Source organism: Boleophthalmus pectinirostris, unplaced genomic scaffold, assembly GCF_026225935.1.
Source record: "Boleophthalmus pectinirostris isolate CB_2022bp ecotype Guang Dong unplaced genomic scaffold, ASM2622593v1 HiC_scaffold_1, whole genome shotgun sequence".
NCBI lineage: Eukaryota > Metazoa > Chordata > Actinopteri > Gobiiformes > Gobiidae > Boleophthalmus > Boleophthalmus pectinirostris.
In genome coordinates this window covers 17,836,833-17,863,226 of record NW_026570970.1, presented here as the reverse complement: position 1 = coordinate 17,863,226, position 26,394 = coordinate 17,836,833, and the positions used below count along the sequence as shown (strand labels likewise).

The 26,394-nt window shown below is 38.1% G+C and overlaps 1 protein-coding gene across 2 annotated transcripts in view; it reads left to right on the top strand.

Annotated features, from left to right (window-relative positions):
• uggt2 (UDP-glucose glycoprotein glucosyltransferase 2) overlaps nt 1–26,347 on the top strand; it is a 29,155-nt gene extending 2,808 nt beyond the window's left edge. For both annotated transcript variants that reach the window (XM_055157236.1, XM_020939140.2), the window contains exons 5-40: nt 604–716; nt 840–1,017; nt 3,368–3,464; nt 3,544–3,616; nt 3,715–3,815; nt 4,203–4,302; nt 4,759–4,819; nt 5,114–5,205; nt 5,307–5,457; nt 6,181–6,300; nt 6,837–6,922; nt 7,048–7,183; nt 7,431–7,562; nt 8,338–8,502; nt 8,581–8,704; nt 8,783–8,881; nt 9,554–9,648; nt 9,891–10,097; nt 12,110–12,241; nt 12,358–12,488; nt 12,622–12,717; nt 12,850–12,952; nt 13,731–13,810; nt 16,054–16,243; nt 16,567–16,725; nt 16,798–16,883; nt 19,273–19,357; nt 19,439–19,521; nt 22,369–22,473; nt 22,564–22,648; nt 22,860–23,042; nt 23,149–23,309; nt 24,306–24,420; nt 24,494–24,610; nt 25,524–25,683; nt 25,772–26,347. In XM_055157236.1, the coding sequence (XP_055013211.1) occupies nt 604–716; nt 840–1,017; nt 3,368–3,464; nt 3,544–3,616; nt 3,715–3,815; nt 4,203–4,302; nt 4,759–4,819; nt 5,114–5,205; nt 5,307–5,457; nt 6,181–6,300; nt 6,837–6,922; nt 7,048–7,183; nt 7,431–7,562; nt 8,338–8,502; nt 8,581–8,704; nt 8,783–8,881; nt 9,554–9,648; nt 9,891–10,097; nt 12,110–12,241; nt 12,358–12,488; nt 12,622–12,717; nt 12,850–12,952; nt 13,731–13,810; nt 16,054–16,243; nt 16,567–16,725; nt 16,798–16,883; nt 19,273–19,357; nt 19,439–19,521; nt 22,369–22,473; nt 22,564–22,648; nt 22,860–23,042; nt 23,149–23,309; nt 24,306–24,420; nt 24,494–24,610; nt 25,524–25,683; nt 25,772–25,794 (4,224 nt within the window). In that variant the 3' untranslated portion in view covers nt 25,795–26,347. The remainder of the gene's footprint in view (nt 1–603; nt 717–839; nt 1,018–3,367; nt 3,465–3,543; nt 3,617–3,714; nt 3,816–4,202; nt 4,303–4,758; nt 4,820–5,113; nt 5,206–5,306; nt 5,458–6,180; nt 6,301–6,836; nt 6,923–7,047; nt 7,184–7,430; nt 7,563–8,337; nt 8,503–8,580; nt 8,705–8,782; nt 8,882–9,553; nt 9,649–9,890; nt 10,098–12,109; nt 12,242–12,357; nt 12,489–12,621; nt 12,718–12,849; nt 12,953–13,730; nt 13,811–16,053; nt 16,244–16,566; nt 16,726–16,797; nt 16,884–19,272; nt 19,358–19,438; nt 19,522–22,368; nt 22,474–22,563; nt 22,649–22,859; nt 23,043–23,148; nt 23,310–24,305; nt 24,421–24,493; nt 24,611–25,523; nt 25,684–25,771) is intronic.
• Nucleotides 26,348–26,394: the final 47 nt, after the last annotated feature.

The following is a 26,394-nucleotide window of genomic DNA, read 5'->3' as shown; positions in this document are numbered from 1 at the left end:
TTGATTAAAGTGATTTCAAAAGAAGTAATGAAAAAATAATTGAGATAATCAGGGTTCCTTCATTCAGCATCACTGACTGTCAAAACATTCATGTTTTATCATGGTCTTTTAGGTAAAAAAAAAAGAAACAAAAATTGATGGGATCAAAGTTTTGTTTTCAAACACTTAAATTTAATTCAAGGTTATTGTACTTTGTTCATCTATGTATTCAAATCTGGTACTACTTTATAATAACCACACCTTAATTTGCTTTAATAAAGCAAATATAATGTAATACCAATTTCACCATAATTTTATCTTATATGACATTTTAAGTAATAAATTAAAAGCTATTTAAATTTTTCATGAAAACTCTTTGAAGAGCCAAGAGATAACACTATGGCTATTAACATATTTTACAATTGTTAAGTTTTCTTTATTTGCCGCATCCACAAATGCCAGTCCAGTGTGTAGTGAAATTTTTATGTACCATCCAGGAAAATAAAATGATACAGTAAATACATTAAATACATAGAGGGGGGGAGAGTTAGGGGTGACTCACTAACAAAAATGATGTGCAAGTTTTCATTTAGTTTAATTGTTCATAATTTTTTCTTCTCACAGATTGCAAGTGATGAACCTCCTCCTGACGACTGCACTGCATTTGTGTCTGTCCATAGCCAGCACACCTGTAGCCCCAAGGACATAAAGAAGCTCCTGAAGGCAGCTGCAGGCAGGTAACAAAGGGGGGGCTTTTAACTGCAGAGATAGATGGAGTTTACTGATAGAAAATATGTGATGACAAAGTACCAATTTTGTATTTTGTTTTGGAGTTTGTCTGAATTCTTACATGTTTGCAGGCCAAAACCTTACTTATACAAAGATGATCATATATACCCTGGTGGAAATAAAACCGAAGTGCCTATTGTGGTCTTGTACGCTGAAATTGGGACCAAGAAGTTTACATCGTTTCACAAGGTGTTGTCTGAGAAGGCAGAGGAGGGCACACTTTTGTATGTGCTTCGGCATTATATAGAAGTAAGTAGCTATTTTCCATAAGTCTGTCACGATAATTGCTATATTGACTTATTGTTCAATATATGATAGCTGGAAGAATATATTTTGGGACTTGGTATTTATTGTGGACACTTTTTTAATGCAGTTTGCAATCTGTTAAATAATAGGATATTAAAAGGTTAAGAGCTTCCCCTGTTTGAAAGACAGCATTCACTGCTCTGACCTCCATTAATAGCAAAAGAGAAATTCAATTCTGTCAACTGGACAAATGTTTTTGATCCAAGCTGCTTCTTCAGTTCTGGTCAGATTTCTGGTGGACACTGCCTATTTATTGTGGGCACTTTTTCTTTGCAATAGTGGTGGGAGGTTGCCGTTTTTATGTAATAATGTAAGATTTGAGCTGTAGAGGCTAGAATAAATAACTTCTATGGCTAATTAGATCTGAATTGTTTCATTCTGCCATTTATTTGTTGCAGCACAGGCTTTTTAATGATACTGTCTATTTAAAAACTGGTTTTACTGGTATTATCTTGCTTTGTGTAACTGGTATAAAGTAGTTTAAATATGATTGTATATTGCAATATATTTCTATAGTGATATGTCATGCTTCAAAATCTGTTATCGTGACAGTACTAGTTTTCCGTTTATTTACATTCAATTGCGTTTACATTTACATGGTGTATGACAAAAACAAGCTACTCCTTTTCTGTATGTATCTTTCACCAAACTGATATACTTCTGCCCCCTCAGTCCTTTTTCAATAAGTCCTTTCCTATAAACCGGCAATTCTCCTGAAATGTTTGTGGCCAACTAAAAGCTTGGGCTATAGATGCTTGTTGAAGGCTTTTTTCTTGAAGACACGTGCTGGAAGAAGCAGAGCGAGTGGGAGTAAAAGCTCAGGCATTTCTTTGAATCTCGGTGAACAAAAGTGCCAAGGTTAAATGTCAGTAAATCTGCTGCAGTGTGTGGAGAAGTCCTTGTGTGTTTCATGTTGCTGGCAAACAATTTTGTTAAACTAGTAATCGAATAGAAAAATAAAGTTGAACACCAAACAAGAAACTGTGTGTACTCAATAGTGCTGGGCTGCTATGCTCTTGGCTGTAGTCCAAATGGTTGTTTTCAGGTTAGCTTTCCATGCCACTTTGTCATTAAGGTCATCTTTTAGGGACAAAACCATAGTCGCAGTCCCAGACCTATTAATTGTGCAGCTGGCATCTGTGAAACCTGGATTTTACCCTAGTACTGAAGTGTAATTCATCATTTTACTGAATGGCAAGCTTGTGTTGTTCACATGCAGTTGCACTAGACAGATAATGCCTTTGCCAAAAAGTGAAAAGTAAATTTGCTGGCCTCACAGCATAATTCTAAGTAATGTTTTGGCCAGATTGAGCTTTTGTCTACTTGTACTTCTACTTGCCACACCCTGTTGCATCTGTAGGTATTATTGGCTTTATCTTCGGCCAACCAGAAAAAACACACTAAGCGACTTCTTCAGTTCTGGTCAGATTGCTGGTGGACTTTCTTTTGCTATGGATCATATCTGGGCAGTTGGAGGATTACACAGACAAACTCCTGAATTAGATGCTCTGCAATTTCAGGATTGATCTGAATGCAAATTTGTTAGCAGTGTGAGATAGGATCATTCTGATATATTTGCGTATAATTCTTCTCGTGTTGTTTATTTCAGTGTTATTCAATTGTTGATATTGCAATTTCCGCTGTGTCTCTGTTTTTTCTCTTCTTGGATTACTGCTGCAAGTCATCTGCTTCCTAGCTTGCAGTTCTTTCTCTGTGTATGTAGGCTGGGGAAGGATGATAATATGGAGGGGCAGTGGCTCAGTTGATAGTGTTCTTCCACTGATCTGATGGTTGGCCTCTTGAATCCCAAAACACTTTACCCGCCTCGTCCCTAGTGTCTCTGTACGTGAAAGTGTATGTGAGTGGGTGTAGGGTTCCTTTGAAAAGTCTTTGGAGTGCCCATTTGCTGTATACCACCATTTTCGTTTGTTTTAGATGATTAAAGGTGCACTGTGTAATATTTCTAGTAGAAGATCCGCCACCTGCTCGTCTTCACGGAAATGTTTTTGCTTTGCGTAGAATGTTCCACAGATTAAACCTATCGATCACAAGGGAGACAAGCAATTTATAGCGCTACACTGTATTACTATTCAGATCTGTGGAGAGTCGCCCCTATTCACAGAGCAATAGAAACACCCATAATGAATAATGCGAGATGAATATGATTAAGGAAAAGCATTAACATCTCCATGAAGACAAGCAGGTACCATCAAAACAGCAGTGCAACTTTAAATAACACTGGTAATTATCACATTCCCACTGACTTGATTTGCTTTTTGTGGCTCTGTTACAGAAATCACAGCCTAAACCCATGCTTCTGTCTGGGTATGGTGTGGAGCTGGCTATCAAAAGCACTGAATACAAAGCTGTGGATGACACTCAAGTTAAAGGTGACTCACTGAACTATCAAATTAACTATTCAAATGCATATGCAATTAAAGCAACGCTGTACAAATGATTGCTTTTTAGACTCGAGGGCACCTTTGGCTGGTGACGATGATGGAAATGATGAAGTTCAAGGTTTTCTGTTTGGGACTTTAAAGTAAGCTATTCACTGTGATGTTGATCAGAAATGCTTTATATTTTTGCTATAACATGGGTTGATGCTTGACTAAAGGATTTAATTTTTTATTTTCCAAGGAAAGCTCACCCAGAACTGAAGGAAGAACTTGGTGAACTGCGTAAACATCTCCTTGAGAGCATGAATGACCTGGCTCCACTCAAAGTGTGGGAACTTCAAGGTAACATTTCATCTTAATGTTGTGTTTATCTATACGTTCTTTGAGTTTTTGTGTATTAGTTTAGCAGTGAGATGTTAGTCGCTCTTGTGTATTATGTCTTTGTGTCTTTAGGCAAGACACCCACCTAGTATGAATATGGTATGTAAGTGAGTGATTGGTGGTGGGGGCTGGAGGCGCTGATGACTCCTGGGCAGTTGTGGCTAACAATAGTACCTTACCACCACCACCACCAAGAAATTAATAAATAGTGCACTGTAAAGCGCTATTGCTACTTTGAAAGGAACTATATGAATCCAATGCATTATTATTATGTTATTTAGTTTAAGCTATTAATCTATTTACTTACAACCTCAATATCATAATATGTCAATTGCTTCTCCTTTACAGATTTGAGTTTTCAAGCTGCTACTAAAATCCTTTCTGCACCGAAGTTTGATACTCTGAAGATAATGCAAGACCTGAGTCAAAACTTTCCAAGTAAAGCGAGGTAGGAGAGCAGAGCTTTGACTGTTTGCTGAATTATAATGAGCCCATTTATTATTTAAAATATAATGTGTTTATTTTTCTGCATTATATACAACCTATGGGAATCCTCTGGCTTTATTCAAATGCACCCAGAGTATTGTTTTATAGACTTGGGTATAGACTTTTGCATTTGTTTGGATATGATTAATCAATCCAAAGGCACTTATGGGCTGCACAATGAACACACTTTTATATGCGCAGATGTCATCCATCTTTTTGATGTTTGCTTTTTTTTGCACAAGCAGCTTATAAAAATGCCAAAATTGTGCTGAGTAAGCATCAGGTGTTTACAGGGGAATTGACTGCAACCATCTTGAGAGCCTGCACTTTTTTAGAGATTAAAACTGGCATTTTACTAGCGGCTGGGGATGTGCTAAAAGCTGAGTGTAACTGTATACGTGTTTTACTGTTTCCACAGATCACTGACAAGGGTGGCAGTAAAACAGGAAATGAGAAAAGAAATTGAGGAGAACCAAAAGGTCTGATATCATAAGCAGCATCTCACATAGAAGTCCACTATTGTTTTATTATTGCCTTAGCACAATATTAGCAAGCAGGCCTGTAATCTATTATCTAAAGGATATTATTTCTCAACTGCACTGCAGTAAATTTTTATTGTTAATTTCCCCTGCATCTCTGGACTGTCTTTAGCTTTATGAGTCATGCTGTGCTCCCCATGCTTATCTTTCTTATTGAAACAGCCGTGATTAAACATAGAATTACTCATTTAGAGCTTTAAGCATTCAACTGCCTGCTTTTGTTTGTTTTTTAAGCACCTCAGTGAGACTGTTGGCGTGCACCCTGGAGACGGAGAGCTCTTTATCAATGGGCTTCATATTGATCTGGACGTTCACAACCCATTCAGGTAGGGGGATGATAGCAAAGATCAGCTGGCTATCTGCCCCATTACTTCTTATAGTAACAAGAGTACAATTCCTCAAGTTTGTGTAATCTTTTTTTTTACAGCATTTTGGATATCCTCAGAGGAGAGGCTAAGGTTTTAGAGGGGCTTCATAATCTAGGCATAAAAGGGGAGCATCAAGCCAAACTGCTAAGATTACCTGTGAGCCATGTGGACGATAGTTATGCCCTAGACATCAGAGATCCAGCTATAATGGTAAGTCGTGTCCTTATTCTTGGAGTGAAAATTAGATCTGGGATAAGGTTATTGCCGTAGCCCCGAGGATTACAGAAAGTTGAATTATTAAAGAGAAAGTTGGCCAAGGAAAGCTTTTCATTCATTATCGTGTACTTAAGGACAATAAGATTTCTAACCTGTGTGTGGCTGAAATGTCTCTTTGGAGCTATTGATTATGCAAATGGTACTTTTATACGCACATGTCATTGCTACAGAAATGAGACGTACTTACTTCACAAAAGCAGGACACAGCATGGAATCGTACAATTATATTAGACCGCAGAGTCGTCTTGAGAGAAGATTTTATGTGGGCCTTTTTTCATACATGATCATTTCTAGTAAATTGTGTTAAATAAGAATTGTTTCTGTCTGTATTACATCCTCATGCGGTAGTTGATACTTTGCAGTGCCTTCACAGTGGGGGTCTTCTGCATGTATCTCTATCTCTCTAATGTTCAGCAGTTACCATGGCGACACAAGGCACACATAAACAAACACTGCCAAAAAGTTTTAAGATAGCCTGAAAACAGAGCTTCTAACAGAGTAGTGCTTTCAGTTAGCTTCACACCCCCAGGAAATATTTATGTATGTGTTTGTAAGTGTCATAAATATTCTAGTATCATAATATTTACATACCCTTGGTGCTGTGAAGGTTACTTAACTCGTGTTTTTTCACTCCTCTTTTGCCTTTCTGTTTGCCAGTGGTTTAATGACATTGAGAATGACCCAATGTACCGCAGCTGGCCATCGGGAGTACAAGAGCTCCTCAGAGCCACATTTCCTGGAGTCATCCGACAGATCAGACGCAATTTCTTTAACCTGGTAAGATGCAGTTCACTGAAAGAATTAATACATTTCTGCAAACAGTATTTCATTCGCAATACAATGGCCCCACCATATGTGCACTTTCATAGACTTTCATAAACTTATCTATTTGGACTGGCTTTCAACACTCAGTAATGCAGTGACACTTTGCACAATTTGTTTTACTTCTTTATTTAATGTTTTTGCGTGTTTTTATATCGTGTTGATTTTATTGGAAAGCACCTTGGTCACCTTGTGTGCTGTTAACGGCTCTATAAATAAAGATTGATTGACAACATAAACCATAATTTGGAAATGAGAACAGTAACAGACATTTTTGTTGTCTTTGTTAACGCTAACCCTAATCAGCAGTAAAATTAGCATCCGGAACCTCATTAAAACATTGCAGGATTTAAAGCCATGAATTAGACTTGATCAACCTTTAAACTTTGCACTAAGCTACTACTGAATGATCCTTAGAAACGGTGTCTCTCAAATGCTGTCCAAAAGTTGGTGTACTTTTGTGACTGAAGTTATTTATCTGGTTTTGTCAGGTCTTGTTCCTTGATCCAGTCCAGGAGGAGAGCGTGGAGCTAATGAAACTGGCAGAGCTTTTTTACAAGCACAAGATTCCCCTGAGGTTAGTGCTGGTAATTCTTCCACCTTTTACACCTGTCTGTATGTCTCACCTCTAGTATTTATAATCTGCCCTGTCGTAATTCTCCTATCACCTGCAAATTGAATACTTGTTTTTGCCTTGTGTAGGATTGGATTTGTGTTTGTTGTCAACACCAAAGAAGAGATTGATGGCTTCTCAGACGCTGGGGTGGGATTTTACAGACTGCTAAATTACATTGCAGAAGAATACGATTTATCCCAGGCCCTATTGTCTACAGTCTCAGTAAGTACATTGCATGCATAAATCAGTTTTTTAGCAAGCGCAGTGTTGAAAAATAAGTTTTTCGTCCCATACCCTTACGCATCAGAAGTCTTTTTTACTATGCCTCGTATTATGCTGTGGATTGAGACATTATTAAGCTAGAAGAGTCAGCAGGATTTCTTCCTTTCAAACTGAGATAGAAATTATTGATAGTGGCAGTGAATTGGAAGATGGTGATAGTCAAATTTGTTCTGTCTTCTTCTTACAGCTGTACAACAAAGTAGATGCAGGGGAGCAGCTTTCTGTGGATACTATCTCTGCCTACCTCAAGAGAAAATTCCCCAAAGCCAATGCAGAGAGGATACTGGGTCCGGATTCAGAATACGATGAAAGAAGAAAGGTAGATAAATATTTTATCTCTTACATATGACCTCTTGACAGGTGAACTGAATAACACTCTTTAATGACGGGTTAACAGATGGGCTAAACATATTAGGTGCGAGTGAAAATTGTGTGATGAAATGACTTGTTGATGCTGAATTGTCTTTATGAAATGACTGGAAGAACATGTCCATTATTTAGGAAATTGGTTAGAAAAAGTAATCTAAGAGTTAAAGTTTTGCTATGCAACTTTTCCAGTGGAAGGTCCGTCAACTGCTTGTCTTTATGGAGATGTTATTACTTTGTTGGGAAGGTGGCATTAAACTTATCAGTCTCCTTGCAAGCAGCTGACTCCCCTCAGGTATTTAACCACAAAGTTATAGCTTAAAAATGCATGTTTTTAAAGAATAAAACACTTATTATTGAATATGAAGAGGTAAATAAGTGTAAGCTGTACTGTGGAACATTCCAGACAAAGCAATAACATCTCCAAGCAAACCTTCCACCAGAAAAGTTACATAGTGCACCTTTTAAGATTGAAAGGTGTGATGAAGAATAGAACAACGAAGTATGTGGGTCAGGAATTAGCTTAAATTAACTCATGCTCTTGGTTACATATCACCCACATCCATGACATAAACAACCAATTTCTGGGGGGTCCATTCAAATTGCCCTGCACTTTTAACAGTATTTCAGTTTTGCTAAGCATCCAGTAAGTTTAAAAAAAAAAAAAAGATTTGACAGGTGATCACAGCATTTTACCTGAGCACTTTAATTCGTATTTCCTGTGCTAGGAAGGAGCACTCTTCTATAAGAAAAGTGGCCTTGGTGCTCTTCCTCTGGCTTTATTTAATGGAGTCCCGCTCAGCCCAGATGAGATGGACCCAGACGAACTGGAGACTGTCCTGCTGCAGCGCATTATGGACACCACCAACGTCTTTCAGAGAGCTGTTTTCATGGTACCAAAGCAAAAACAACATTCAGACATTTCTGAAGGCATACCAAACTCACATCCTCAATCTTTTCTCTCTTTCAAGGGTCAGTTGACAGAAGGCACTGATGTGGTTGACTATCTGATGGAGCAAGCCAATGTAGTCCCCAGGATGAACTCTATTATTTTAAGCAATGACCGGAAGTACCTCGACTTCACCGCCAATCCAAGTAACGCACTTTGAGCCTGGGCTGTATTGATTCAACCTCTGCTGCTTTCTTCACTGGTGCATTTCTTTTGCTCTGCAGTTGTACACGACTGGGAGGATACAACTATGTTTTCATATCTGGACTCGAGAGACAAAACGGCTGTAGTGGCCAAAAAAATGAAATACTTTTCAACTAGTGGTGAGTAGCACATGCATAAAATAAAATGTATTTTACTAATTATTATAAAAGGAAAATAAAAAGTAAGTAAAGTAAAATGTTTTTTTTTTTTACCATTTATTCATTTATTTTGATTGTTATGATTTTGGTTTACTGATAATAAAGGAAAATCTAAAGTTATAAGGTTATAAGAATAGAGTTTAAATAGTGATTGATGATTTTCATTTGGCCACTGCTGAGATTCTCTCAGTCCCCTTATATTTGAACAAATGTAAATAGTGTTTTTCTGCTAACTAGTAATTACTGATATTATGTGTACGGTCTATCTTGCATACTTTTCACGACTTTCTACTGAAGAAAAAAGCAAAATTTTAGTACCCAAGCCTGAGACTAATATGCTACAAAACAAAAATTCAATCTGCTCTTGGTTACTGGCGCCAAAAAGTGTGAAATTTGACCTTTGTTAAGGCAGGCAGGTTGTGCCTCAAGCAAGGTAATTGCTGGCTGTGCTGCCTCCTGTCTGGCTTTGGGCCAACACTCTAAATGGTCATCAGAACCAGATTTCCCTGCTGAGACTCAGAGTCCGTCTTAGTCTGATTGTCACCTCCTAACTGACAGAATATAGATTTAACACGATTTATGGTCTACTTTACGGCTCTATTTTCAGTGTAATTGTTCTGCTTTTCATTTCAGATTCAAATGAAGTGAATGCTGTGACCATGTGGGTAGTCGGGGATTTTGACAAGGTTTCAGGAAGAAAACTGTTAATCAATGCTTTGAAACATGTGGTGAGTCCAAAATCATTTTAATTCACTCAAAATGAATAAACTTTAAACCTGATTTTCAGGACAGTGCTTCAGATTCTAATGAGTAAAGAAAATTATACAAAAACTAACAATGCACCCTTCAATGGAGGCTACTTAATGGAAGTAGAAGAGTGTAAAATAAATCTTTATTTTTGTCTTGACGCGTATCTCCCTGCAGTTCATCGTGCTAATTGCTCTGTGTTTTGATGGTTCTGTGAGAGCAGAAAGTCAGCCGTGGAGTACGTGTTGGGGTGATAGACAACCCCAAAGGCAAACTCACAGAAGATAATACTGTACTGTATCGGGCAATATGGGCCGCACTGCTAACCCAGAAGAAGAAGGCTGCAGTGGAATTTGGACTCAAACTTCTGAAAGAGGAAAGCAACCAGCTATCACAGAAGGGCAGCAAGATGAAGGAGTTTCTACTAAAAGTAAGCTAAAGAGATGGTAGTAATTATAATGTAGTTTTGTCTTTTGTCTTGTAATGAATAAAAGTGTAACATGGGTAAGCTAATTATCTCATAGAATATAAAGACAAATTGTGGAAATGTTTTGTTTTATTTTATTTAAAGGTGCGCTGTGTAACTGTGGTGACAGGTCAGCTAATGTGCTGGTCTCCATGGAGATTGTAATGCTTTGCCTAGAATATTTCACATTTTGGCATTAAATGTTACATTAACTCTGTGGAGACAAACATTTGACACCACCAGGCATAGTTATAGGTCAGATCTCTGGAGAAGTGAGCTCCCTGTTATAATGCATGTTATTCAAGGCAGTACAAAGACCTGTAATTAAATAAAATACTTAATTTAAATTTAATGACATACTGACAAAGCAGTAACATCTTCAAATAGACAAGCTGGTGGTGGACCCTCCATCAGAAAAGTCAATGCACCTTTAATATAGGACACTGCACATCAAATGTGTGAAAGCGAAAAGTTAGCAATGCAGACTAGTTTTCATCAGTAGTTCTATTGCTTTAGAGATAACAAAATGATTTCTGTTGATGGATGATCCTATCATTTTAGCCCTCCTCTCAACACCAGTTTACAGAGTACTATGAAAGCTCACACGGATACCACAGCGAGCGCCCCACTGCCTGTCAGTTCCACTCAGATTGCCGCACGAGTCAACACAAGCTTGGCTCCTCTTGCTGAGTCTTGAGCTCTGAGCTGCTTGTGCATGCCTTGTGTCTGGGCACAGATGAATAGCCCAGGTACCGCTCGCTGTTCAACCCAGCTGGAGTCTCATGTGTTCAGCCAAGCGTGACCATCTCAGCCTGCATAAGCACGCCACCACCTACAGCATCCCTCCCACCTATAACAGAGAGTGTGTATAAGGCACTAATCTACAAATCAACTGCTGACAGGAAAGCCACTGTCACTCCCATCTCCAACCTCCCACTAGAATAACTCCTGGAGCGCAGGTTACATCTGGGACCAACCATAACAAACTGCCCTTCAATTACCGCCCTTAAACAATGGCGAGAGAATGGGCTGGAAATAGAAAGGGGAAGACAGGTAGGAGCTGGCTGTGAGTGCAGAGAACCACAGTGGAGGGATATGAGTTTATTATTGGCTGGCAGGCAGACTTGCTGACTGGATTGTGCTGACATTATTGGTATTTCACCTGTTCTCCTGAGAAGGGAAATGTTCGCGAAAGTAATAAGCCGGCCCACAAACCTCCCCCTCTCCCACACCTAATTTGTTATAGACAAAAATGGACATGGTCTAATTAAGAGTTTCTTGTATTAATTACAAATTGATTTAATTTCATTTTCACCTGTGCATTTTTGACAGCTACTTTGACCGGCTGAAATATTTTATGTTGGAAAAATGCACTGAAATTACTAAGGGGCTGCTTCAATATGCTTACAAAAAACTACACAGTATTATACATTACATCTATTTAGTTATAATATTAAAGGTTCTATATTACATGAAACTAACTCTTGTGAGCTTTAAGCCATGTTAGAATGTTACTTCATCAAAAACATATCATATTTGTTTCATTCAACCCTGCATTATTAGTCTGTCTACATCTCCAGAGCTTAAAATGCTCTGTTCCATGTTATGAAGCAGTCCCAGCTACTTTTTACCTTTTATTGAGTAATAATTGGCAATTTCAGGTATGAAATTATCTTAAATTATTCTGATGAAGGCATGTATGGATTTTAAAAACACAGTGGGGCACTTCCTGTATTAACACATGACATCATAAGGTGAAACAGAGTGTTTTGTGTTTGAGAAAAGAACTCTAAATATGTAGGATTTATGTGTTGAACATGTGTGAATGAAACAAAACACAACTCTGGGTATGTTTTTGATGAGGAAAATAAATTATAACATAGATCCGAAAATAGCATAATATGGACCCTTTAATATGAAATGTGTATAATAGCTTGTATATTTATTATTGTATTTTTGTGTTTTAATTGTTTAAGGGAATGGATGATGATGCCTTTGAGAAAAAGTTCAATACAATGGAAGTGGATTTTATTCAGAGCCAGCAGCTGTTCTGCCAAGAAGTGTTGAAGCTAGGTCCTGGAGAGCGGGCAGTGATCAGTAATGGCAGGGTGAGCTATATTTATATCTTTCTTTCAAATACAAAAGTAAACCAGACTGGTGTAATAGTTGTTCCTTGTTAAACTATTTGTTAATTGCAATTTTCCCACAATTTACATTGTTGCAGATTCTTGTTCCATTTAACGAGGAGGAAGAGTTCACTGTAGACGATTTCCACTTGTTGGAGAAGATTACTCTGAGTGGTTCTGCAGAGAAAGTCCTAGCCAAGGTGCAAGAGATGGGAATCAAGCCAAAGCAGTATGTTTGAGTCAGCTTTTTCTTAAATACAATCTATGTTCTCTTAGTTCTTGGGGATTTACTCTTGTTCAGTGCTTGTTGCGTACTTGGTTTAAGATTATAATGGCTTAACTACATTCCTCTTCTATTACAGGGCCATAGACTTGGTGATGAAAGTTGATGCCCTCCTAAATACAGCACCCAAAGGAGAGGTCAGACGGGACATCCGCTTTTTGAAAGATACACACAGGTCAGTTGACGTATGAGCACATAATTTAGGGTCCCTTTACCTGTGTGATACCATTACACTGTCTTCAACTTTTGTGGATTTTGGGATTTGTGAATTTCCGTAAGGATCAATAACGTATCTATCTATCTTCAGTGTTCTCCACCTGTCTCCACGGGAACATGAGGTCTTCTATGATGTGGTGGCTATTGTTGACCCTCTCACGAGAGCAGCACAGAAGCTGTCATCATTACTCAATGTAAGTTGTAACACTAATATATTGAGATTAACTGATAAGTTTTGTATTTGTATAACAAGTATTTCTGTGGAGTTAAAAAAATCACTTGAAGCAAACCTTTCTCCATTGGCAGATACATTAGCTTAGAACAAGAAGAAAATTTACTGAAATATCTTTGTGAATACATCGACACATGTATAAACTACTACTGTCCATCCAAGTGATTTTAACTACTTTAAATATTCCATTTTATTGCCTTAATGTTATGTAAGTATCTATATTATTCAGGTTGACATTTACCACAAATTTCTTTATTGTTAGTGACAGATGAGTTAGTCTGTGTGCTGCCAATACAATAATGGTTATACTATAAAGTCATTAGTTACCACTACAGTACAGAACTTTGTAATAATTATATCTATGTATGTTCATCACCAAACTGTCCTAACCAGGGGCGGGCAATATGAATTCATATCTCTTTTTAAAACAACATGGATTATCATGATATTCAAAATCAAGTATATAGTAGATATGTGCAAATTGTGACTGTGCATGTCTTGGTTAAGGTCCACAAAATGTGAAAGGACTGTAAAAATAAACTCCATAGATTGTGCCTGCGTGTTTTATTTTTAATCAGCCTGCAAACTTTTTGGTCATTTTTTACTGTATACAGTATTCCCTATAAAAATGTTGTGTATCTGCATAAGAATTGTGATATGAATTTTATGATATAAAAAAGTTAACTGGTCTAGTTGGCAGCCGAACCTGATCATGCCCTTGCTCTCTTTGCATTTTGCAGGTGCTCGGTCAAGTGGTCAACATGAGGCTGCAGCTGTTTATGAATTGCAAGTCCAAGCTATCCGAGATGCCCCTCAAGAGGTAGGTAGTAGCTGTATCAGTAATTAAATTTTCTTGTTTGGTGTGTTTGTGAATCTTCTGACCACTGCAGACTTAGCAGCCCTGCCCTGTGTCTTCCCTTTGTAAGATTGCACTGCGCAGATGCAATCTGCTTAATAACACTGTCTTATTGCTTTGGGCCTCCCTGTGCTTCTACTAGCAAATTGCTCACAGTGTTCGCAGATGTGGCACAAACCAGCAGGTCTGCAAAATGCGTAGAAAAGGCCTAAACTGCCCATGAGATATACATATATATATTATTTTGCTCTTTTTTATTTAGTTTTTACTTTTTTCACACTTTCTGCCTCTGAACTGTGATATTCATTTTAATGAGTAGATGTCAAAGAGCACAAACAGAGTACATAGCATTTACACAGTGTAAATTCCAGAGTCATGTCACTTGTCATGGCAACTGCTGTAATCCCCAGGGATACAGACAAGCCTTTACTGTTGGCAGGCGCATCAGTGGATTCACTTGTATTCTTTACTTGGTGGCCAGGCTGAGGGATAAACTGGGATGCTGGTTATTTTATATCTCTACTGGGTTTGAGGAATGGGCCCTATCAACAGTAGCATTAAATCTAATATTCTAGCTCTCACGTACAACCCTTTGTTGTAGAATTTTGCATCCCCTGCATAGTCTTAGCAAGGACAGCTCCAGTTCATTGGACATTTCTCTGAGGTTAGCTGTGGAGTCATCCAACTATTACATAATTCTTTAACTTTACACCTTCTTTAACTTTACTTCTTTAACTTTACTTCTTTAACTTTACACCTTTACTTCTTCGACTTTACACCTTTATTAGTTTTCTTGGTCAACTCGTCTCATAGAAGCTTTTTTGCAATGCTCTTCTCATTTTATCGTGGCTAGCATGTCTCCATGCTGCCCTTCTTAGCTCTTATTTAAACCTCCTTGTGTGGAAGCATAGTCAGGCTTGAATACCCAATACTAACGTGCAGTGTTGAGTATTCAAGTTCATGGAGTCCTGGACTGATGGTAAATAAACTTCTCCCTCAGACTCTAGAGCATAGGTGTCAAACATACGGCCCGGGGCCAGATCCGGCCCTCCAAGACCTTTAATGTGGCCTTGGGTGATTTTCTACTAAAATATTTGAATTATATTTTCTATTAAAATCTTGTAAATTTTCTGTGGTGTTTATCACAGCAGCGTCTCCAGCGTCTCTGTACGTGGCCCCTCCCACCAGAGCAGCACAAATGAAGACTTGTCTCTTTCCAAACGCTCTTAAATGACGATCGTTTTGACTGTTGACCGTGACACCCTCATCGGAAAAATGTCCAAAATGAGAAAGTGGAGCCGAGTGCAGGATTTTCCAAGAAAATTTGACTTATTCCTGTTTGCATACAAGTTAAAGTTAAAACATTGTGTTGAAATAGAATTTTTCTTAAAGTTTCAGGTTGTTCATAATATTATAATATTTGGTAAAAGAAAGAGTTCATCAATTAAAAAGATTTCTGTAATAGATTTGTGTTTCTCTGCACAAATATTTGAACTTATTGTTATTTTTGGAGTTTATATGTCTGAGTTTTCTGATCTGGCCCCTTTGGGATCAAAGTAGGCTGAATACGGCCCCAGACCAAAATGAGTTTGACACCTGCTCTAGAGTCTCTGCCTCTCTGTACAACTCTAGGATTCTTTAGGACAATACTTACTGTATTTTCCCTAACACCCTTGAACCCTCTTGTACCTTATAGTCTTCAATGCTTTTATTATTTATAGAGTCTGCTTTATTAACTGCCACAATTTTTGTATTTATTTTGAAGGAATCTTCTTGTGAATAATACATATGATCTTAATAGTTTAATACCCATTCATACCTCTTATGTTCGAGGACAAACTGAAGATGTAGACCAAGCATTAGTATAACAATTACTCTTTAAAACACACTGAGCAGCACTGCTGTCCAGGCTAAGTACTTGGTATTATTATTATTGTTTTTTAAAAACAATAAATAAACATATACAATGACAGTACAGTAGATGCCTTTATTTGTAAGAGATCATGTATACCCAACTATCACAACACACTGCCTTGTTCTAGGATGCGGGCTATTGCACAATATGTCATCATAATTTTTTTATCCCTTGAAGAAAACAAAAAACCTTTTGTTGATTTCAATTGTCTATAAAAAAATATTCTCCCGGGTTAGGCTTTTATAGTCTCATCTGCAGCATAGTAAAGTGAAATGTTGTTTTTGTTTTTTAGCTTTTATCGTTTCGTCTTGGACCCCGATGTAAAGTTTTTAGCCAATGATACAGTATCAGCAGGACCTGTGGCACGCTTCCTGGACCTCCCCGAATCCCCCCTCCTCACCCTCAACATGATCACCCCTGAGAGCTGGATGGTGCAGGCGGTGAACAGTCCACATGACCTGGACAACATTCACCTGCTGGAGGTACTCGGTGCTAACTAAATATTTCATAAACTACTAATAGTGGTACTTTTAGGACTTTGTAGTTGTTTACTGATTTCTATTTTATTGGGTGCTCCCACTCCTACATCTTGTAATTGTATCGTAGATGTTATTCCCTGGTGGGGCTATCAAATCCATGTGCTTATTTGAGACTGTGGTTTATGTTCTGTTGTGAATTCTTCTGCGTTTTATGGGATTTGCAAGTTATTGCAATTTGTTTTGTTTACCATTTACAAATTGTCTGAACTTAAGCGGATTAGTCTTTTTTATGGGTATTGGGTACTGAAACTGATGTGTCGCTCTAGGTGAGTGGAATTGTTTCTGCAGAATATGAGCTGGAGCACCTTTTGCTGGAAGGCCACTGCTTTGACCTTTCAACTGGGCAGCCTCCCCGTGGACTGCAGTTCACTCTGGGCATGAGCCAGAATCCACTTATGTATGACACCATTGTCATGGCAAACCTGGTCAGTGACCAACACAGTCTTTGTAAATCCCTGTAAGTGACCAGTACTGATTAAATGTTTCCATTTTAACAGGGGTATTTCCAACTGAAAACCAATCCGGGTGCGTGGATCCTGCGGTTACGTAAAGGAAGATCAGAAGACATCTATCAGATTGTGGCGTAGGTGTTCCTTCACTTTCACATCATTCATGCTCGGCAGTTTAAAGTGCCAAAGATGATGTTTGTATGAGTTTACTGAATTGATCAGTATCTCCCTATGAAGCTTGTTTTCAGGTACATTTTTCATTTTTAAAGTAGCAGCTATGAAACCCATCACTATGGAAACACAGAGCTGCTGACACTGTAGCAGCTCAAGGTTTTGATGAGTGCAGGGAGTTGTGCTCTGCGCAGAGGGGGGAGAGACAGGTAGGAGGAAAGGGCTGCTATTAAAAAGAAGAGCGAGCGCGGAGATGATTCAGCTGGTCACCTGCCATGCCATCCACCTCACAGCGCACAATATCAGCAGCAGAGTGTGGGGAGCTGGACAGCGTAGGAGTCAAAGGCTGCATTTACTCCACACTATGCGTTGGTGTTTTCTAATTTCCCCGGACAAACTGTAACAGTGCTGTGCCTTGGTGGGTTTCACTCTTTCTCACATACTTTTGTAACTTTTGCTACTTCTCGACTTTTCTGTAGATTTTATTTCACAGCAAATAATGTTCTCGACTCATTTAAGTGCCCACAACGATAAACAGACCTTCCCTCAAATAAGACATAATAACCCGACCCAATCTCAAATCTGTCGTAATCGCTCTCTTAAAACGCAATATAGGATGTTCACTACAGTCACTGATGGTGTCTTTGCCAGGCCATCCTCGCACTAAGATTTAGGACACATATAGCCTTTGGTTCCACTGAAATCATATCAGACAACCCAAGATTTATTCCCCAATCCTCCAGGTGGAGCTAAGAGGTGATGTCATTTTTCACCTTGGCAGTGTCATTATTCTTGTGGTTAGCGGCGCTCTGCTCTGGTTAGGTGGCCGATCAGAGCCTAGTGGGAGTGTCCGCGGTCTCTAGTCCCCGAGCATGCTTTTTCCTGCTTCTTTGCTGCACTGGATCCTGACAGCGATGAATGAGACAGCCGCTTCTTCTCTCCTCCAAGCTGGAATACAGATTGATCTCCAGTGCTTTCTAACGCAGGCCGTAAAAGCTCAGTTTCAGAGAGTGACAGAAGAGGGCCATTGCACAAGCAGCACTTAGGCATAAGGGGGAAATGCACTTATTCCTAATATGGAGCAGGGGAGGGCATTCATCAAAGTGATATGGTTAGGTTTTTCTGGGACTTCTGTGCTGTAGTTAGTCCAGTATCAGGAACTTCAGGTCTTTGTAATGTTTTGACCTGGAATAATCCTACCCGACAAAGCACGGTGTATACTGTCCAAATCAATTTTCAACCTATACAGTGACAGGTCAGAGATATACTTTGAGCAGTGGACAGCTTTTCTATTGAATTTGTCAGAATATGGCATGTCTCTTTTGGGCATTGTCAACAAGTATTACACAGGTTTTGATTCTAAAAGTTTTGCTGCTCTAGGAAATATAACATTCCAACAGTAAAGGTGCACTGTGTAATTTCAATGGTACATGGTTCACCACCTGTTTGCAAAATAATCCCAATTTATAGGTAGGTATTGTTTGAATTAAAAGACTTGTAAATTAAATAAATGCTGGATAGATGTTTAATGCTATACTGTGTAACATTTTAGGCGAAGGTCTGTCACCTGCTTGTCTCCATTGCGATGTTATTTTCTCCATGGAAACAAGCACATTACAGACCAGAAAAGTTATGCAGTGCACCTTTTTAATTTAGGACTGCACAAGCGATAACATATTATTATATATTTTTTTTATTATTTTGAACACAAACTTACAAAACAATTTATAACATTTTAATTGTGATGAAAAGTTCTTGGTAAAAAATAAACATGTGTGGGCAGTTGTTCTGCGTGAATCACAAAGTATTACTAATACATTAGTCCGTACTTTCTTCTGAGGTCAACAGCTGGCAGTGCATAAATATTCGTTACCAATAATTGAAATTAGGACCCACACAGACACAATTATGCTAAGTGCACAGTTATGTTGATAATAATTAGCCGATGTTTTTGGGCCAATATGTTGAGCCGATTTCAAAATTTTTCCCCAAATTATCGAATTAAAGTTTTACACAAACTTATCCACTACCTTCTTTTAATACAAACTGAGTAAAGAGCAGTGTAGACACATTTTTTGCAGTACTCTCTTTGGACTAAAGTGTTCAAACAAAGCTTTGTGCATATAGTTTTCATTAAACTGCTAGATGGACCAAACTAAATATTGTCTCTGCTGGAGCTGGTAAATATTGGTCTATCTCTAATAATAATACTACTGTGGAATTACAGTAAAATATTTCAATTAATCTACCAATCTACAAGAATGGCACAAAAACTGTCATAACTTGTGTAAAAACTCTTTCATAAAAGCATGCTAAGTAAACACTGATTTTCATTTCTTTCTTTCTGTACAGACACGATGGCACTGACTCTCCTGCTGATGCTGGTGACGTTATTGTTGTACTTAACAGTTTCCACAGCAAGATCATTAAAGTCAGAGTAAGTATGACAAACTGAACTTTCTTTTGAAATATAATTTTTCCCCACAATTCAAAACTTCTCATCATCTCCCAAATGCAGGTACAGAAAAAGCCTGATAAAATCAACGAAGATCTTTTGAGTGAATCGACTGAAAGCGGAGGCATCTGGGACTCCATTGCAAGGTAGTTACACTTATTTTTTACATCTTAAAGCCCATCTTAGAATATATATGGTACCTGGGCTCATTGGTGGTAATAACTGTTAGGTCAGTTGCTGGTTTAACTGTTGGACCCTGTATTTCATCTATTCATTGGGGTTTTCAGGAGGTCTTATTCATCCCCGGGATTCATGCTGCGATATTATGCTGTAAGATCTAATATAGCAAAAAATATGTGCTTCTGTAGGTATGTGCGTGATAATGAAATGCCTGTGTCTGCCTGTGTGTGCGTGTGTGAGTGCGTGTCCTTACACCTCCTAACTGTGTGATCCTATCTCCTCACTTTATGCCTGCTTTTTCAAGTGTTTGGAGCACTTTAGAGAAAAGGTAGGCTGCGGCGCGGTATCGCATTTAACACTTATTTGTCACAGTCATTAGCATGCAGTGTTTATTGGCTAATTTTTTTTCTAATGTAATGGCATATGCTTTGGTGCTCGCAAATTATCATCAGCAACTCAGACTATCCTTTGGGCACATACTGTTAGCCTATTTACACACTGTTGTAATGGTAACACTTCATAATCGCTACACTTTAATTAGTCTTAATATAGCATGAACAAAGACTGACTTCATAATGAACAGTTTATTATTCAGGCTCAGTAATAGGGATGTATCCAGGTTTTTCTGTTCCGACACTGATGTTCATATTTTGACTTTGAGTATCTGCTTGATATTAAACGATACATTTTCAGTCTCTGCCAACTATCCAGATGTGTTTTGTAACTACTGAACAGCTTTAATATTATGGGATGTTTTGGGCCAGCATTAGCTAGTAAATTGTCTTATTTCACAAATTTATATACCAAAATTGGATGCTGAACTGCTATCTTGAAAACCGATATCGATCCACCAAAGTTTCAATATATCTGAGTATTGTATTGATGCACCCTTACTCAGTAACTACATAATTCCCCAACCCTAACTCCCTCTAAAACCCCTTAATTAAGTAGTTACTAAGCCTGAATCATTCTTAAATAAACTATTTGGTCATTATGAATTCAGTCTTTATCTTATGCTTAGACTAATTAAGGTGCCAAATGCAAGTCCAACTTACATTGAAGTATTTTTAAGTGGAGGGTTAAGTGGGTGGCCTCCTCAGTAGCCGTAGTTAAATGAGGGCTATTGCGTTAGCTGTAATATTAGAAATTAAATTTTAAGATTGCTCCACAAAGTACCAACACTGAAGTGAATAATAATATCCTGAACCCTGTTGATATAATGCAATGTATCACTTATGAACAGTGTTTAATTAGATTTTCATAGTACTGAATTATGATTACAGCTTTGTAGGCTATGAATGCTATACAGAATGTAAGTACTGGAAATAGCAATTTGCAAGTTTGGAGGGCCTTCAGTAACTGGCCAGAGGGGATCTTGGCAATACTGTCTTATGCTATCACACTCAAGATAAAGTTTGCCTGCAGTAGAGGCAGAAGTGTTTTACATAGAAATTGGTTTTCTTCAGTATTTTTGGTGAGCAGATTTTTTTTGTGGCTCAATAATTCTTTTTAACGAAGGTGTTATGTTTACAGACTTGTTGTGTACTTTTCACCCCACATGTTCAGACTTCAAATAAACCCAAAGTCAAACCATTTTTCAAACATGACAAGTTTCCTTTTCGCTGTGAAAGCAAAGATGTCTCAATACAGCAGAGTTCATTGGTAACCTCTGAATGCTAGCAGTGATTCATTTTAAAGGGCAAGCCTGCAGACATGTATTGATCTAACACCTCCGAAGATTTGGCGAGGTGAAACTCGGCGTCAGTAAAGCACATGTAGGCTCCAGTGGCTTCTTTGGAAAGTTTTGATCCTTTTAATCCATACTCCATGTTCAAATGTACTTGTTTCCCGTCAGTCTTGCTTTTATGGCAAGAGCTATACTACACTACACTACACTACACTACACTATACTATACTAGTGTGCTAATTTATCACATTACAATATCTATCTTACATGGAGAATACATCCAAATCCAAAATCTGAATACACAATGGTAGCATCACAACTAATAGAAATACAGTTTGTGTGAAACACTCCACTACATCTTTCTGAATCTTCTTCAAATCTGCAGCTTGTATTGCATCACTGAGGTCAGAGAGACTTCTTATCTTATAGATTACTGTCTACATTTGATATCCATTACTGTCTACATCCTGTGGAAGTTAGAAGAAAAGAAAGGTTGATCGTGGCTGGCCAGACTACTGGCACGTTTCCATGGAAATTTTTCTCAGATAAAGAAGATGGTCACTGCTGGTTTATTTAGTCATCCACAGTCAAAGAACACACTTAGAGACCAGTTGCTCCTCCCTTCTCCTCCTCTCTCCATTTTCTCATTTGTGTTTTGTGGAAGTCTCAGGACTCGCCCTGAGTCTGTGATGGAGTGTGTGACAGACTCCTCCTCATCAGCAGTCGTTTTATACAAGGACATCCAGTCTGACTCAACTGCCCTGCAGCACCGAGCCTGATTTGTGACCACCAAATGTGCCCTGCATTAGCTGCCACTTTTAACATTGTGTACTGTTGTGACCCATGTTAAATTCAGCATGAAACATTTTATTAGTCTGCTAAACATTAATCAAGGGTCTTATTTTGAGCTTCCTTAGTAGTTAGAAAAGCTAGTAGCTGCTGAATATTTGATGTAAATGAATGAAATGAGCTTGAAAGTGTAATGACTTTTTTCATAATGTATTTTTGGTTTGGTTGTGTTTATTCTATTTGCTGCATGGCTTGTTTCAAAAAGTAGTCTAGTCTTATTCTATGCAGTGATCAAAACTTATCAAAAATGATTTTGTTGTTTCAAATGTCTAAACAGCATCACTGGTGGTGGCTCTAAGAAGGAGGACGCAGACAAGAAGAAAGAGGATGTTCTGAACATATTTTCTGTGGCCTCGGGACATTTGTATGAGCGGTTTCTTAGGTGGGTCATGCTGGTTTTCAGCTTTGCTTTTTGCTTTTCTCTGTCTTCACCTTCACTCGTCCTGAACCCTCTGTCTCCTCTCGGTTTCAGAATAATGATGCTGTCTGTCCTTCGGCACACCCAGACACCTGTCAAGTTCTGGTTCCTCAAGAATTATCTCTCACCATCCTTTAAGGTACGGGCTACTCTTTGAAAATCAGAAGAATTGTTTTACTTTAATGTTGTTGCCTGGTAATTAAAAATACAGAGGTGTAAGATTATTATTAGTTTTGATTCACTTTTATACTTTATGTATACCAACACCTTTCTTTTTTGTTTTTTTGCTCTTTAAAATGTGTCTACACACCAGAATCTTCTGTTAATGAAGTTCTGTGTTTGGTTGTTAGGAGACCATCCATCACATGGCCCAGGCGTACGGTTTTCAGTATGAGTTAGTGCAGTACAAATGGCCTCGCTGGCTCCACCAACAGACAGAGAAGCAGCGCATCATCTGGGGATACAAAATCCTCTTTTTGGATGTTTTGTTCCCATTAGCTGTGGATAAGATCATTTTTGTGGATGCTGACCAGGTAAGACATGAAATACTGCTACTAGAATTGGGTAAAGCTACATAAAACATAAAATACTAAATACTTAATACTTTTTTTTTTTTAAACTTTACTACCTTTTCAACAGATAGTACGTGCTGATTTGAAAGAGTTGAGGGACTTGGACTTGGAGGGTGCACCTTATGGCTACACACCGTTCTGTGACAGTCGTAAAGAGATGGACGGTTATCGCTTTTGGAAGTCTGGGTACTGGGCTTCACATCTGGGACACAGAAAATATCACATCAGGTAGCCTTCTGAGATTGTCATTCAAAAGTGTGGCAATGATATTCTGTTGATAGAGAATAATGTTTTTCTTTACCTTCATATTTATGGATCTATTGCCTAAGTTTTACCCAAAGAAACTAAAGGAGTAGTTAGTGATTTGGTTGTAAGCTAGTCTACATACCCTCCCAACTAAGATGATAAATGACCCTGAATTCATCATTAACAACATACAAAAATGGAATTTAACATTTCTCTAATTGTTAGTATAATACCTATAAGCAACAAGATTAAATGATTAAACTAATAATATAATTACTACATTAGTGAAGAAATGCCTCAGTTGCTACCGGTCGGCTAAGGGATATTGTACAACTTGAACAAATATTTTAAAGGACAACAACACAGTTATTACACTATGTTCCAACTTTGGGAAATTTGTCTTGTATGTTTTATTAGACCAGAATACAAAAAACCCTGGAAAATATATGAGTAGACCACACCGCCCGATTCTTCTCTCAGTTGTTGTGAAGTGAAAGCACTTGTACATTCTGGCCTAGATTCTCTAACTTACGTTAAGAAATTATTCATTTCTCTGTGAGTACTTATGACAGATGATAGGGGAGCCTAGAGAAAATTTGTGAATCACAGTAATTATGAAAATTTTGTCAAAATTACATATCGTCACAAGAATGAGATCGCGGTATAATTTTTATCACGGTACTACTCAGCCCTAAGCTAGTGTTAAATTTTGTCATGGCTGCTTGGAAGATTGGAAAGTAAAAAACAGGATGTCTTTGATAAGATCTTTGTTAGGAACTTCATTAGTCAACTTTGGTTTCTCATTTTGAGTTAATTTGCATATCCTTACTTATTAATATGCCATGTTAAGTACCATTATGCTAATATAGCTGCAGGGGGTTCGTTGTTATTGAAGACATTCGTTTTCTATAATACTCGGGCCTGTTGAGCTTTTGTAAGACTTGGATTATCTCACCCTGCTCTTCCTTTTGTAACCAGTGCACTGTACGTGGTGGATTTGAAGAAGTTTCGTAAAATCGCTGCTGGGGACAGATTACGAGGCCAGTACCAAGCATTAAGCCAAGACCCTAACAGTTTGTCTAACCTTGATCAGGTACCCCCGTTAAATTGTTATATTAATTATTTATTGAGAAAAGTGAAATTTAATTGTGCCATGTAATTTTTAGGATCTTCCAAACAACATGATCCACCAGGTAGCAATCAAGTCTCTGCCGCAGGAGTGGCTGTGGTGCGAGACATGGTGTGATGACAAGTCCAAAACAACAGCCAAAACTATAGATCTGGTGAGTGCCAAAAATACACAGCCCAACTTTTTTCAACTGATAGACGTAATGCTCACTCTATTTTTCATTTGTAATATTTTTTTAAAGGTCATATATTACTCAAAATTGACTCTTGTGAGGTTAAAGCCATGTTATAATGTTGTTACCTCCTCATACCTGAAGTTGTGTTTTATTTCATTCACACATTTGAGAAACCATTTATTATTAGTTTGTCTACATCTCCAAAGCTCAAAATGCTCCGTTCAACCTTGTGATGTCATCAGGTAATAGTTTTCAAGTCAATTCTATGCCTGAAATTGTCCAAATGATTCTAGTGAAGGCATATGGAGTTTAAAAACACAGTGGAGCACATCCTGTATTACCACATGGCATCACAAGGTCTCCATTTGAGAGAAGAAATGTTTTAAACGTGTGAATGAGACAATACACAACTCCAGGTATGTTTGGGATGAGGAAACAGCATTATAACATAGATCGGAAGACAACATACCGTAATATGGGCTCTTTAAAGTACATAAAGATTTTACATGCCGTATATGTGTCTCTTTTTAAACTTTGATTGTATTTCATGTTAGTTGCAGCATGGAAAAGCAATAGCAACATTTTCAGCCGTGAACATACATGAGGCACTTGACATTTAGGAAGCTACTGTGGAGCAATCCTGCAGTCTCCTAAACTAATTTAGAGAATTACTGGATAGGCTCCAGTCGACTGGAATAGGAAGCATTGTCTCATTGTGGTTTAGAACAGCACTTTGTAATTCAGACACAAGACATGCTCTAATGTCCTTTTAACAGAATGGGAAATCAAATTAGGTCCAAATGCACACCACAGACAGTGCTGGGGATTAGACTGGTTGGTGCAAAACGGCAGTGATTGTTTGACTGATACTTTTCGTCTGTGTTTCTCACAGTGCAATAACCCAAAGACCAAGGAGCCCAAGCTCACAGCAGCAGCCAGGATCGTGCCTGAGTGGGTTGAATATGACAACGAGATCAAGCGGCTACTGAGAGGAGTCCAAGAGAAACAGGAGACAGTATTAGAAAGGCAGGGCTCATCCTCACGGACAAAAGGTCTGTTTTGTGTCAAAACTAATGTACTGTCATTATAGTTAGTCCAAAATGAATGTACTCACTTCTTCTGTTTCCTCTTGTGCTACAGATATCCACAAAGATGAACTTTAGTATCTGCCAGAGTCATACTGTACACGAGGAGGCTGCATCATTTGCACACAGGGCACCTGTGAATCTTAAAGACATTTCCAAACCAAGTGTTACACCCTCATCCTGAGGGTACATATTTTTATACATGTCACGCTGTGTTGGTTGGCGGTGTGGCTTTTACTGAAAATGCATTTTAAAAAAAGCACATTGTTGAATCAATAAAACTTAGAAATGGCCATTTCCTGCACTGAAAAACTATAATAAGATTTAAACAGCATTCAATAAAATTCAAAAAAACAAAAAAATGCACACACACAGAAATTTTTTTTCAATATTCTGATTACAAAATTGTAATTTTAATTTATTAAAATGTTTACATTTCTTTGTCTGTAAATGTGTTATTTATGCTTGAACCAGTACTTTATCTCAGGAATAAGATGGCTGCTCAGTGGAATCAGTCTGTTAAAGGTGCAGCAGAACTGGTCTCAGGGCACTCATCCTTCACTGTGCTGTGTCAAATACCAGTGTTTGTACTGTGGTCTGCTGGGAAAGAATAAATCTTTTCTAGAAAACATTACAATGTTTAATTGTGGTGTCCATGTGCTGGATTGATTGACAAAG